Raw genomic sequence first — 14027 nt, 5'->3', positions numbered from 1 at the left:
CTTGATGGGTAGCATTAAGCAGGTTTCACGTAACGCGTCCTGCGCCGTGAGCCGCAGCTGGGGGCTCAAGTGGGCAACCTCGGGTTCCAATCGGCTCTGGATGAAAAGTCCTCTGTGTTGGTTTTATTAAGGGGCCCAGAGGAGCCCCACAGCAGAAGGGCCACGTGACGACGGAGGCAGAGAGGGGAGCCACGTGGCCACAAGCCGAGGCTTGCCAACGCCAGAAGCTGGAGAGGGGCCTGGAGCAGACGGTCCCCGGAGCGTCCAGAAGGAGCCCAGCCTGTCCACACCTTCATCCCAGACTCCCGGCCCCCAGAACTGTAAGAGGACAGATTCCCAGGGTCTTAAGTCTCTGGTTTGTGCTTTGTTATAGCAGCCCTTCCAGACTGTCAGCGAGTGGGAAGTTCCGTAGAGAAAAACAAAGCAGGCTAACAGGAGGGAAGGACGGAAGGTGGCCATGAGGGCCAGAGTGGCCGTGACCTCTTCTCAGAGACCTGAGTGGGTGAGGGGAAAGAAAGTTCTGGGCAGCCTGGTACCTTGGGGCTGTCATTCTCAAACTGCTTTACTTCGGGACTCCAGAAAGCCTTTGTTTTTATAAGTTATGTCTGTTGTTATTTATTTAGGGATGAAAACCAAGGTGTCGCTGGGGGGCTCAGTCAGTTCAGCGTCCAATTCTTTTTTTTTAAATTTTTTTTTCAACGTTTATTTATTTTTGGGACAGAGAGAGACAGAGCATGAACGGGGGAGGGGCAGAGAGAGAGATGGAGACACAGAATCGGAAACAGGCTCCAGGCTCCGAGCCATCAGCCCAGAGCCCGACGCGGGGCTCGAACTCACGGACCGCGAGATCGTGACCTGGCTGAAGTCGGACGCTCAACCGACGGCGCCACCCAGGCGCCCCTCAGCGTCCAATTCTTGACTTCAGCTCAGGTCATGATCGCATGGTTTGCGGGCTCTCGCTCCGTGTCAGCCTGCTTGGGATCCTCTCTCTCTGTCTCTAAAAAAAAAAGGGGGGGGGATGAAAGCTGAGACATTTAAAAATAAGTATAATAATGTAGTAATCATAAACTCATTGTATATCAACATAAAAATAACGTATTTTTTTTAAAGTGGAAAATAACTCTTTTCCAAGGCAAATAATTTGGGCGAGGAGAGTGGCGGTATGGTGGATTTCTGTAAAGCTCTTTAACGTCTCGCTTAATAAGATAATAGCTGGGTTCTTGTATCTGCTGCCGAATTCAGTCTGTTGCGATACGTTGCTTTGACTGAAGCGTATGGAGAAAATCCAGCCTCGCACAGGGAATGTGGTGGGGGCAGGGAGGGAGGGGTATTGTCCATTCCTCAAAAGGAGTGATGGTTTTATTTTTTAACTTGATTCATTAAAAAAAATTTTTTTTAAGTGTTTGTTTATTTCTGAGACAGAGAGAGACAGAGCATGAGCGGGGGAGGGGCAGAGAGAGAGGGAGACGCAGAATCCGAGGCGGGCTCCAAGCCGTCAGCCCAGAGCCCGACGCGGGGCTCGAACTCACAGACCGCGAGATCGTGACCTGAGTTGAGGGTGGATGCTGAACCGACTGAGCCACCCAGGCGCCCCTATTCATTTTTTTAAGAAGTGAGGTTTGCAGAGAATTGTGGCTATCTTTCTTCGTTGCTCTGCCCAAAGCTGACAGATTTCTCAAGGGAAAATTCAAATTGGCATGTGAAATCATATCAATGAACTTTATTGTACTCAGGTTGAAATCCATCAGTCTATCTTGTGCTCTACACGGATCTTTTACTCGTGCATGATTTTATAACATCTCACATGGGTCATATGGAAAATATCGATTCACTGAGTTATGCACATCTTCCAAATGTTAACGATCGTTAACAAGCGCCAGGCACGATATCCCATGTGCTGGACCATTATTTCATGTCCTCGTGGCAACATACTTGCAAAGTGGTGGTTTTATCCCCTGTGTTAACTAACGTCCTGTTGTTGCCGTAAAAAGGCACCACAAATCTACTGGTTTACATACGACTATTTGACAATTCTGCAGGTCAGAAGATTTACGAAAATCGAGGTGTGGTCAAGGCTCTGTTCCTTCTGGGAGAAGTAGGAGAAATTCTGTTTCTTTTCGTTTTCTAGCTTCTAGAGACTGCGCGCATTCCTGGGCTCATGGCCCTTTCCTCCATCTTCAAAGCCAGCAGCGTAACATCTTCAAAGCAATCTCCCTCTCCCTCCCCACTCTGCTTCTGGTGCCGCCTCCCTTTTTTCCTTGTAAGGACCCTTGTGCTTACAAGGGGCCCACCCAGATAATCCAGAAAGCTCTCTTCCTCTCAAGGTCCTTAATTCTCAAGGTCCTCAACTTAATCCCATCCTTTTTGTCACGTGAGGTCACGTAGTCACAGATTCCAGGAATTAGGACGTGGGTACTTTGGGGATGGGAGGGGGGCTGGCGTTATTTTGCCTACTGTACCCCTTTTTACAAAAGATTCACGGAAAGGTGAAGTAACCTGCTGAAGTCCACACAACCAGTGAGTTGGGGGAGTCAGGATTTTAATTCAGGCTTATCTTGACTCTGGGTTCCTCCAATGTCCCTAAATGCATTGCAAAGACCAGGGCCTGCTCAGCACTATAGGGCCCATGATGATTGTTGATCCTTTCTCTTTACTATTTACCCCTATGTATCGAGAAACCGTGTGTTATTATCTCTATGAGTGATTTGAAGATTAGAATTAGGTCTTATTTATTATAATTTTTATTTTTTGTTCAAGCACCGTTACGATACAAATCAGACATCAACCACCCCAAGACACCAGTGGGTTTTCACATACCTTTGTCTTTATCCATGCGCATATATTATTTTTCTGGATAGCATGGATACAGTATTATATTGCTTCCCCAGCTTTCTGTTACATAATTTTTCAAACGCACAGAAAAGTTGATGGTACCCCTTTGATCCGATTGTGAACATACGCCTCATTTGCCTTCCATGTACAGTTGTGCGTCTTTATACGCTGTTTTTTGTTGAACCATTAAAAAATAACTCACAGGCATTATGACATTGACCCCTAAATTCTTCAGAGGCATATTCTAACAATAAGAACATTCTCTCACGTGAGCATATCATTAGTATGCCACGACAATTACCAATAATAATTCACTGAACGCCTCTGTATCTCCGGGCCATACTCCAATTTCTCTGTCAAAAGATATTCACTGGCTTAAAAAACACATCAGGATCCCATCAAGATTCACCCACTGTATTTGGTTATATTTTTAGCTCTTTCATTTTAGAACAGTTTCCTCCCTCTCCCTGATCTATTTTTCATGGCATCCCATTTTTGAGAAGGCGAGGCCCTCGGTCTTGAAATGTAACCATGGATCATACTGTTGACCTCTGCTGCTTGGCACGGGGTCTGGCAATAGCAAGCTCTCTCCGTGCACGTTTGTGGAACAAGCGAGACCAGGGATAAGGGTTGTGAATAAGAATCACAGAAGCTACTTTTTTTTTTTTTTTTTTTTTTTTGCTTTTGAGAGTTGGCCAAGTTGTTCACACTCATCTAATAGGAACTTCCCAGAAATCCTGTGAGTTCAGAAATTGTATGGGTCTCCTTTACAGGTGAGGAAAACAGAAGGGTTTAGAAAGGGAAGTAACAGGTCTGAAATCACTCACCTAGAAAGGGAGGCCCAACCAGATGGTTAAGTGCGTGGCCTGGTAGGGGGCTCACTGTGTCTGGAATCCGTGCCCCCAAAGTCGATTTGTCTGCGTACGTGCCTGCACGTGTGTAACGGGCAACACGGACTGAGCGCTCACCAGGCGCCAGGCCCCGATGCTAAGCGCTTTACGTGTGTGCGTTTGAGTCTTCGCCACTGCCTGGCAATAGGCGTGGCCCAGAGTGGGCGCTCAGGCAACGTTTGTGGGATGAACAGTGAGTAAATGAATGAATGCACGGAACTGTTATCACCACGAGCAGGGGAGGCTCCTCCCGGGCCCTCGGCGCTCATTTGGGAGACCCCGGCCCAGGGAGACCTTGGGGTTCGGCGCCCGGGGCCGGCCTCCGGTCGCGGCTCCGGGCTCCGGACGTCCCGAGTCACGCCCAGCACCCCGGAGGCCCGCCAGCAGGTGAGAGGCCCGGGCCGGCCGGGCGCTTGGGCATCATTACCTCCGCCCCCCGCCCTTTCTCCTTCCGGGACCGCGGCCGGGGCCCCCAGCGCGCGGCCCCGCGGCCCGCACCGCGAAGGGGCGCGGGCTCGGAGTCCACCAGGCCCACTCCCGCCGCGCACGCCCACCTGTCGGCCGCGCATGCGCACCAGGCGCCCGGCGCGCCCGGCCGCCCCGCGCCCCGCGGCGCGCGGCCAGTGCGCAGGCGCGGCGGCCGATGCGAGTGTGTATGTGCGGGCGAGAAGATGGCGGCGGCGGGGGAAGCAGCGTGAGGAGTCGGACGAGCGCCGAGGCTCATTGAAACGGGCCGCCATGGCCCTCCGCAACCCGCAGGTAGCTGCCGGCCCGCGCCCTGGGCGGGAGCGGCCCCGAGCCGCGGCGGGCGGCCCCGGGGCGGGCGGGCGCGCCCTGCCCGGAGCGAGCGTGTGGGAGTGGGGGAGGGCGCCGGGACACGCTGCCCCGGACTAGGCCCCGGCCTCCCGCCGCCGCCGCGCCCCGGCCGCCCGCCGCCGCCCCGCGCGGAGCCAGCAGGGGCCCGCCTTCGGGGAGCAGCGGGGAGGGGCGCCGGGCCGCCTGCGGGGGTCGCGAAGGGGTTAACCTCCGGGCGGACCGCGGGGGAGCCGGGGGTGCGGAGGTGGGGGGGGGGGCGCCCTGGGCGCCCCGGGAGAGGCAGCCGGGGGGCTTCGAGAGGCCCCGCCGCGGCGGGGCTCTCCAGGCACTCGGGTCACCTCTGGGCGCGGAGCGGGACCCCAAGGCGTGGGGGTGCCCCGCTGCCCCCGTGCCCCCAAAGGTCGCTTCCTCAGCTTGATTGACCGCGGGGGGCTTGCTGGTTCTCTGGTTTGTGGACGCGAGTCACTGGGGAACAGCCTTCGGTTACTGTTGCAAAGGAAAGTGGAAATCAAGTCCCCAGGACCGTACTTTGAGTTGCATCTGAGTGACATCTTTTGCATGAACCCATCGCAGCCTGGCTGACGCTAACGCGCCGTGTCACAGCACCAGCCGAAGTTTAGGGACCATTTACAATGATCCCATAGTGGAGGGAAAGAGTGAGACGCACCTTTTTCTCTTCTGGGGAGGTGTACGTGTAGAGTTGACCCCCCCCCCCCAATTTTCAATGACTCTGGGTATTACAGTTGCTCCTATGGTATTATCTTTCAGGCTTGCTTTCGACCGCTGGTTTTTTGACATCTAATCCCTAGAAATTTCTGCACTTTATACCGTCCCAGTGTGCTTTGGTATAGAAATGTGGGAAAGTGAAACAAAGTAGCTACTGGGAAAACTGGTGGCCGGTAGATCGCCTCTGCGAACTGTTGGGTGTTTCTCGCCTTTTGGAAATGAGGTCGATTTTAATAGCTGTTGAGATTAATGCCTATCCTGAAATTTAAAACGCGAAAACTTTTTTTTTTTTCTTAAATGAGATCTTACAGGAGGCTGGAATGTTGTCAAATTTTTGATACTTTAGTTTGCAGAAGTTTCTCCCTTTAACTTCTTGTTCACTTGTTCATCTACTTTGTGAGCATTTCGTATGGTTCTTTGCACAAAAAAGGGGACTTAGCATTTGAGTAATTTTTTACAAATGTGTAATTGAAAGATTTTTGTTTTCTTAAGAGGTTTGATATTTGCCTTTTTCTCAAATATAAACGTGTATAGCTCATTGTTAAAATTGGTATGAACAGGTACGAGATTCGTTGTGAACGAACGTGTAATGTATTCATAGAGATTTTGAAGTGAAGGCATGTTTAGCCATAATTCATTCTATTATTTTTTTTTCAAGACTTTATTTTTTTAAGTAATTTCTATGCTTAACTGTGGGGCTCAAACTCACAACCTTGAGGTCAAGAGTTGCGTGCGCTACAGGCACCCCTGATTCAGTCCATTATCATAAGCACCAGTGACAGTGCAAACCTGATTTAAGTGATAACTAGCCGTGACAATATATAAACTTAACTGTAATTTCATCTACATTCATCGTCCTAGTATTCACGTTTCAGACGATATTTGATATTTTGATATTTTTAGAAAACCGCAGTGGCGAAAGTCAGTTGAACATAAATGTTAGCAACTCTTTGAGGTTTTTCTTTTAATACGTTTATTTTTAAGTATAATTTGAGTGCTTTTAAGTTCTAGCATGGAGAACGTAGCAAAAGAAGAGTTTGATTTCTCATAGTCTTTTTCAAAGAATAGTAATGAACACAAGTAATGAAATAATGTGACAAGATTTGGTAATTGTATCCTGCTTGTATCAGGCTGAACATTTTTTTTTTTTTTTAATTTTATTTATTTTGGAAGAGACAGAGCGAAAGCAGGAGTGAGAGCACGTGCACAAGCAGGGGAGGGCCAGACAAGAGAGGGAGAGAGAATCCCAGTCAGGCTGGTGCTGTCTGCACAGAGCCCGCCTTGGAGCTCAGTCCCACGAAACCGTGAGATCATGACCTGAGCCAAAATCAAGAGTCGGACGTTTAACCCACTGAGCCTCCCAGGCACCCCAGGCTGAGCATCTTAATAAATTTGTTTTATTAGACCTTCTGTCCTAAGAGCCCTGCAGAGACACTGGTCATTCACTCATTAATTCAACAGTTACCGATCACTTACCATGTGTTAAGCATCATGAGATGCATGTTACTTGTGTACAATTGGGAATGACAACCACAAATTAACAGTAAGGGTTTTGTATTAAAATTGGGTTGTTGGGGCGCCTGGGTGGCTCAGTCGGTTAAGTGTCGGACTTCGGCTCAGGTCATGATCTCGCAGTTTGTGGGCTCGGGTCCCACATTGTCCTCTCTGCTGTCCTCTGTCCCCCCTCTCTGCCTCTCTCCTCATTCTGTCTCTCTCAAAATAAATAAATAAACTTTAAAAAATAAAACAAAATTGGATTGTTATGCGTACAATTTTGAAAATTTCTATAGATTATATTCTATTTCCATGTGATTGTTGAACCCTGTTCCCTGGATTGAAGTGAACCAGTGGAAAACTTGGAAACATTTCTAATGCCAGTAGTTTTCAACATTTTAACAGATATAAAGGATGAACTTTGACAATGGAAGTGTGAGTACATCTCTTAATTTGTGATTATTTGTTGTCTGATGAAATGATTTGGGGTAATTAGTGTGAACTGACCAGTCCTTCCTTAAACCAGGAATCGTTTGTGGGTTTGTGGTCGTTGTAGTGAAATCTCCCCTGGTAATGCCTTCTACACTTTATTTGGATATCACGTGGCTTCCTGTCCTGGTGCCCTGAAGCAGGCTCACTGCAGTCTTTGCATTACCTGGCAGTGATGGGGCCCCACATTTTACGTTATGGAATCTCTTGGATCCAGTTTACAGCATATGGCGGAGTGTCCCCGTGTGGTGGAATATCTATCTGTTTGTAACTGACCGCTGTATTAGTATTTCTCAAAAGATACATTTTTACTGGAACCTCGTAGTGAGGCAGCTGAAGCAAATACAATTATTTGAAATACAGGATATTTGGAGATGCTGATTTTCCTTTGCACAGCGACAGCAGAAACTCAAACCTGTTCTGCGACTAGATGGGTTTCAAGTTGGTGAAATGACGGTCGCCTCAGTGACGTACCGAGCGGCAGTGCAGACGAGGTGCGTCGTGCACTTGGGTCCGTCTTGGTGGGACCACAGTTTACCGAAATTGCAGTGAGCGCTAAGCCAACCTGCCTCGTTTTCAATTCCTCTCTAGAGCAAAAGTTAGGACCTGCATTCCAGTGCACTTTTATGTGGAGCTGGCGTGATCGAATAGTGCTCGACATGGGAAAACTTACAGGAGGAAAGGGTTACAAAGTGTAGCGATTGTCTCATGCCAAGCCTGTTGCACGTTTTCTCTGCCCGTGTAGGATATTCAGGAACTTGGGAAAAGTTGTGTCGTCTGTGTTTGAATTGTCAGCCACATCCAGGCTAATTTTTTGTTCATTTTTGTGTTTGTACTGATTTGTCATGTGAGTTTTTGCTGTTAATAGATCTGGTTTTTCAAGAGAATCATTAAAGGTGGTTGTCAAGGACACTTGTTACTTTGCTGCTCGCACACTGAAGTATGAGAAATTGTAGGAAGAACTCGAGAAATTGTAGGAAGAGCTCGCTTTTGGATTTGTAATTAGGCGGCTGCATTTCTATTTACTGCTTCCCGTGCGAGAACCACCGGGCACAAAACAGATAAATCTGTTTGCAGTGGAATTAATTGGCCTGGGGCCATTGGATTACTGTCGTTTGTCACTTTAGTGCCACTTCAGCAGTGTTGATGTTCGTTTCCAAAGACTTACATGTGCTTGGATTGCAGTTTGCCCGTTTGTTGAAGTGATCTCCCCAAAGGTCTTTTTGTGACCGTCTCTGTCACTGCAGGCTGGATTAAGGACTAGTGTGGGCAACATAAAGGTGGCCCGTGGGTTATGCTCATAGTATTTGTGTCAAGGATTAGACATTGTAGAATCTGTCATAACCCTAGATGTGGCGTCTTCGGAATGTATGCTTTTTGCGAGCTGGCTGTTTCTGTCTGTCTGAAAGCTCCTCAGCCGTGACCCCGTTCCAGCAGAAGACCTGAGAAGCCAGAAGCTCTGGGCCAGTAACTCCATTCTGCCCTCTGTCTTGACACAGGTGATGCAAAGGGGATTAGTGCCCATTACATGTTCCTGCAGTTTCCTTTTCTGGCCTCCTGGAGGTTTGTTAGACGACAGCATGCGCGTAGCCTTCGCCCAGCGCCTGCTGCCAAGTGTCCACGCGCCGATGCCGTCTGCTCTGGTGATCCTCAGGCCCCTCTGTTGTGGGCTTTGTCTGCGGCTTTAGTGGTTGCCAGTCTTCAGATCAACTCTCAGTTTATGTTTTTGGTGTCGGCTGGTGGGACATCTAACCCTCCTTCTCACCACTGGTGCCTTACAAGTGGAGGCGCCTCCTGGTGGAAAGTCTGGGCTCCCCACTCTTGCACCTTGGGCATTTGATTTTTGCATCTAGTTGCCTCTTTCTTTCACCCTTACTTATCATATATGACAGTGGCAGATTTTGTTTTCCTTGTCCTTATTTTATGAGGAAGAAATTTTTTTCATCTCTGTGTACTGTATGCAAATTGCTGGCAGGGTGGGGAGTGCAGAGTGCCATGAGCAGTGCACCCCCTGGAGCTGTCATTCTAAGAGGGGACCTGCTGGTTGTGCTGGAAGTGGTGGGGGTGGCTTTTCAGACCAGTGTCTCAATTGAGTTCTGCTCACTGTCCACAAAAACAGTCGTTTACCATTACTGCGAGTACATGTCATAAGTACTCATGTTGTAAAATGCATTAAGTAAAGTTAGACGTCTGTATACGTTATATTTGCAAGCCATGGCCCTTGTGACATAGGAACTGTTCAGGAACATTGCAGATGACTCCATAGAACATTTTGAGTTGCCATTTGGCCGGATGGCTTGCAGTCTGCATGTAAACATGGTGATGCCCTTCCTTTGCTCTGGTTACAAGGGGTGCCTTTTAAATTTTATTGCATTCATTTAAATTTAGTTAGGACCAATTAACTTGTGAATGTATTTGGTATTCTAATAATTGTCAAGAGGATTTCTAGTGGTTTTTGGGGGGGCTTTCTTCCACTGTAGACGTTTTATAACTAGCGGAGTGAAGCAGTGCCTCTGTCGAGAGACTTTCGTCTTGCGTCGTTAAAATGTGTGCCCTCCCTGTTCTTTCTGAACGTCATAATCTTTTTCCTTTCGACAGGACCTGTTGAAGCTTTCGGGGAAATGGAAGAGAATTTGACAGTGAAATTTAATTCCAGAGTTTTTTGAGATTCTTGCCCAGTGTTGTCAAATATGTCCCTTGAAATTTTAAGTAGTAATTCCACTTAGATGGCTGTCAGTATGTGTATATTTATTTGAGGCCGGAAGTAGACCTTCTGGGTAGATCTGATAATTGGACGCGGAGGAACTTATTAATTACAACACATTGAAATTGCAGTGATCAGCACTTGAGTGTTGTGCAGTGTGTAAGTGCCATGGTTTGTAAAGTGCATGGCTTGTTTGAGCCTTACAGCCATTCTGCGGTGTCTTGTCATCACCGTTTCACAGATGAAAAAGTGAGACCCACGCAGCGTGGGACTTGTAGTCACGTGGCTGCTACGTGCATCACTGGGGGCTTGCCAGCAGGTCGTTGGACTTCTGAATCCTTTGTTTTTTCTGCTTTGCCAAACTGCTTTCCTGCAAGAGACTGATCAAGGTGTAATGCTTCACATAGTGACCCCGCCGGAGCAGCTCCTAAGTGAAAGTTGATAGAATGGATGAATGAGTAAAATAAAAATGGAAATGATTCAGGACTGTGATCTCACTAAGAGTTGCTAGTATGTTACCAGTTGCTAAATTTTGTGTGGGGTGTGTCCTTATTGATTTTATTTTGAAACACATGGTACAGATGTGCTCTTTCTAAAACATGCCAACGACCCAGAAGTATTTAACGTGAAAAGTTGAAGTCATGCTCTTTCTCTCTGGCCTTTAATGCTCAGTTTGATATACGTCTTCCGCCCCTTTTCCCGCGGGGCGTTTCTGCGATCCTGTTGTTCACTGTACGTAATACAGTCTGCTCGAACCACACGGCCACTGAGCTGAACTTTTTGGAGCAAACCTCGTTTCTAAAATTTATGAAGGCATCTATTCAAGCATAGTAAGTTTTCTTCGTTTTACCTGTTTTAGCCAGGGAACGGAGCAGATACTCTAGAGGTTAAAGTATACTGAGAACTGTGGAAATGCTCTAGAGATTTCTGAGTAATAAAATGTCCAAAGACTTTTTTTTTTTTTTTTTTAAAGACATGGCTTTTTGAAGAATTCAACCCCTTAGTTATAGCAGCCGTGCCATCCAGTTTTTATACGGTGAAAAGAGGTCTGACTCAAACTCGGATTCTTGTCTCTTGGTCCCCTCTTCACTAGAGAAGGTTATTGAGAGGATGAAGCTTTCCTTATTTGGAGACAGTGGTCATCAGCCTGAGTGAATAGTGGGGGCGCCGGTAATTAACTTGGATTTTCCTGCCTTCTCCAGAAATCGGGTTTTCTCCTCCCCCCCCCCCCCTTGTCTTACAATCAACATGCTGCAATGGCAGAAGATGAAGCACTCTCCCCTTGCCCACCTCGGGTCCCTCTCCCTGGAGACGACGGCATTCCACCACTTCTGACTCTAATAAAACGCAAGATCAGGTCTTCCACGGGTAGCGTTCTGCTTCAGCTGGAATTAATTTGTAGGCTATCAGACACTTTTATTCAGAACCACGTATAAAGGACTTTGTATCTTTTGTGATTGTTCAAAGCAAAATTTTTGGCGCCTGGGCATTAGGAACGCAGAGCTGAAGAGCGAGTTGCTGTGCTTTAGAAGTTCACGGAGTGGGAGGGGGGAGAGAAACAGGCTCGTTGGCGAACCCTGATTTGCGGTGGTAATTCCTGCAACAGAAGTGTGGAGAACATTGCCAAGAACTTTCGTTCGTTCACTCAGCAAGTAGTTATTGAGTGGCTACCGTGTACCAGGCACTGAGGATGGGGTGATGGGCAAAAGCGGGCATTGTCCCTCCTACCAGGGAGCTTACTGTCTGGTGAGGGAGACGGTCGCTGGTCAGATAATCACAGCAATGGCTGTGTCTTTCCAGACTGAGAAGTGTGTCCCAGAGGAAGGGAACGCAGCGTGTCGGTGTGGCCCGGGAGGGTTGGGGAAGAGTTTTCCCTGGAAGGGGTGCCTTAGCCGAGATGCACAGCTGGGGACCGTGCAAGCTGCGGGTGTACCGGCCCCGTGGCTGGAGCGAGTTGAGGGCAGTTAAGAGGACTCGGAGAAAGCCCACGTAGGTGTAGAGCTCCGTGCCGGAGAGGAGAGGCCTCCAGGGGTCTGCCCAACCTTGTAGGGTTTCCTGAATGTTACCGTCTTTACGCTGAGAAAAATGTGGAAGGAGGGGGCCGTTTGGCGTTTGACCGTGGAAGCACGTGATCGAGTTGCCTCGTGGGCTCACGCTGTGACCGCCCTGTGCGGAGTAGACGCGTGGTAACGAGATCACGGGGGCCACAAGATGAGGCCGGAGGGCTTTTGGATTCTTGTTCAGGGAGAGTGCAGGGTAGAGCAGGGGCATGATTTAGAAGGTATTTAGGTGTAAGACGGATTGAACAGGAGGAGAGAGAGCGAGACTGAGCGTCAGGGGAGGCTGGGAGGATGTCTCTTCTGAAAAGGTGACATTCGGGCAGAGGAGCACGAGGACAAGGGCATCTGGGAGACGGCGGGCAGAGGAGCAGAGTCCCAAAACCTGAGGCACGTGTGGGGACCCGGAAGAGGTTTGTGGCTGAAGTGCTGTGTGGGGGGAACGGGTGGGGCCGGAGTCAGAGGCGAGGTGAGGGACCCTGAGAGAGGCCAAGCCACAGACACCGTGGGTCTTGTGAGCAGATGCGGGTCTGTGAGAACCCACAGGATTTCGGAACAAAACCACGGGTTTTAGTAAGTGGTGGCACCGCTCTGTGCCAGCCTTGCCCGTGGCGACGGCCTCGGGGGGCCAGGTGTGGTCCTTCCCGGCTGTCAGAGGTGTCCCTCTTCCGGCCGTCGCCCAGATCTGGGAGCGTACTCTGTGCTCACGTCAGCACCCCGAGCATCTTGAACCCCAGAACTTGGAGGGGGAAAAGCAGGGCATTCTTTTGGGGACATCTGAGGCGGATTAATGCAAGGCGAATAGCTTTTGGGTGTCCTCAGTGCTGATTGGATAGAGTGTTAGGAAGGCCATGTGGGGACATTATGCCCTTTAGTTTTGGGGGGGCACCTTTAAAAACAAACATTTGTTTCTTCATTATGGTCTTAGGAAATAAAACATAAGAAGAACATGTCCCTCATAATATCCCATGACCCAGAGGTGACTTCTGAGGTTAATACTTTGAAATGCTTTTCTTCAGTCCTTTTTTTTTTTTTTTTAATGCTTTTATTCTTGAGAAGGAGCGTGCGCGTGCGAGTGGGGAGGGGCAGAGAAAGGACAGAGGATCCCAAGGTGGCTCCGTGCTGACAGCAGCGAGTCTGACACTCACCGACTGTGAGGTCATGACCGCAGCTGAAGTTGGACACCCAACCGACTGAGCTGCCCAGGTGCCCCTCTTCAGTCTTTTTTATAGGAGATTTTAGAAATTTGGAATCATTTTATATGATAGTATTTTTTTCTTTCGTGTTAACATTTACTTATATTTGAGAGAGAGAGAGAGACAGAGTGTAGGCAAAGGAGGGGCAGAGAGAGGGAGTCACAGAATCCGAAGCAGGCTCCAGGCTCCGAGCTGTCAGCACAGAGCACGACGTGGGGCTCAAACTCAAGAACCCCAAGATCATGACCCGAGCAGAAGTCAGATGCCTAACTGAGCCACCCAGGCGCCCCTATATGATAGTATTTCTTAGGTTGGGACCCTTGGTCCTAGTCTTCCGTCAGAATCACCTGATGGCCATCCAGACCTTCTTGCTGGGGCTCCTTGTGGGCAGGCCTCTAAATCTGGGTTTAGGACAGCTCCCCCCAGGGTATCGCAGCTCGGCTCAGGTGTCAGAGCCTCCACATGGCTTTGTTTCCAGTTTGTTTCACGTAACCCATTGAACACGTTGCCATGAATAGGATTAGCTAAATCATATTTTGGATAAAATAATTTATCCAGTCTAGGTTGAGTGTGAACAACAACCAAAATACATGTATGTACCACTGTGAGAGGTGGTGATAAGATCTAATTTTAGCACCGAGTAGAATGGATTGTGGGGACAGAACCAGCACGAGACGCCTGAAAATTTTGCCACTTTGAAGATCTGTCCCATTGGGTCTTCAGAAGGAGATTCCTGATTCATTCCTTTTCAGCATTTATCCCGCTCTTGCTGTGTGCCAGGACCTGGATGGGGTGTGTTAGTTGCAAAACACAGTTACAGAGA

The 14027-nt window shown here is 48.7% G+C and overlaps 1 protein-coding gene across 6 annotated transcripts in view; it reads left to right on the top strand.

The window, feature by feature from the left end:
* The window catches only part of LOC106985630 (kelch-like protein 36), a 102532-nt gene that overhangs the window by 30009 nt on the left and 58496 nt on the right, over positions 1–14027 (top strand). For 5 of the 6 annotated variants that reach the window (XM_053210883.1, XM_027076322.2, XM_053210882.1 and 2 more), the window contains exon 1: positions 3909–4481. The exons of the other annotated variant lie outside the window; for it this stretch is intronic. In XM_053210883.1, the coding sequence (XP_053066858.1) occupies positions 3924–4481 (558 nt within the window). In that variant the 5' untranslated portion in view covers positions 3909–3923. Of the gene's footprint in view, positions 1–3908; positions 4482–14027 lie in introns of those variants that run through there. 6 annotated transcript variants of the gene reach the window in all.

This window comes from Acinonyx jubatus, chromosome E2 (assembly GCF_027475565.1).
Source record: "Acinonyx jubatus isolate Ajub_Pintada_27869175 chromosome E2, VMU_Ajub_asm_v1.0, whole genome shotgun sequence".
NCBI classification, from domain to species: domain Eukaryota; kingdom Metazoa; phylum Chordata; class Mammalia; order Carnivora; family Felidae; genus Acinonyx; species Acinonyx jubatus.
This window is presented reverse-complemented; position numbering and strand designations above follow the sequence as displayed.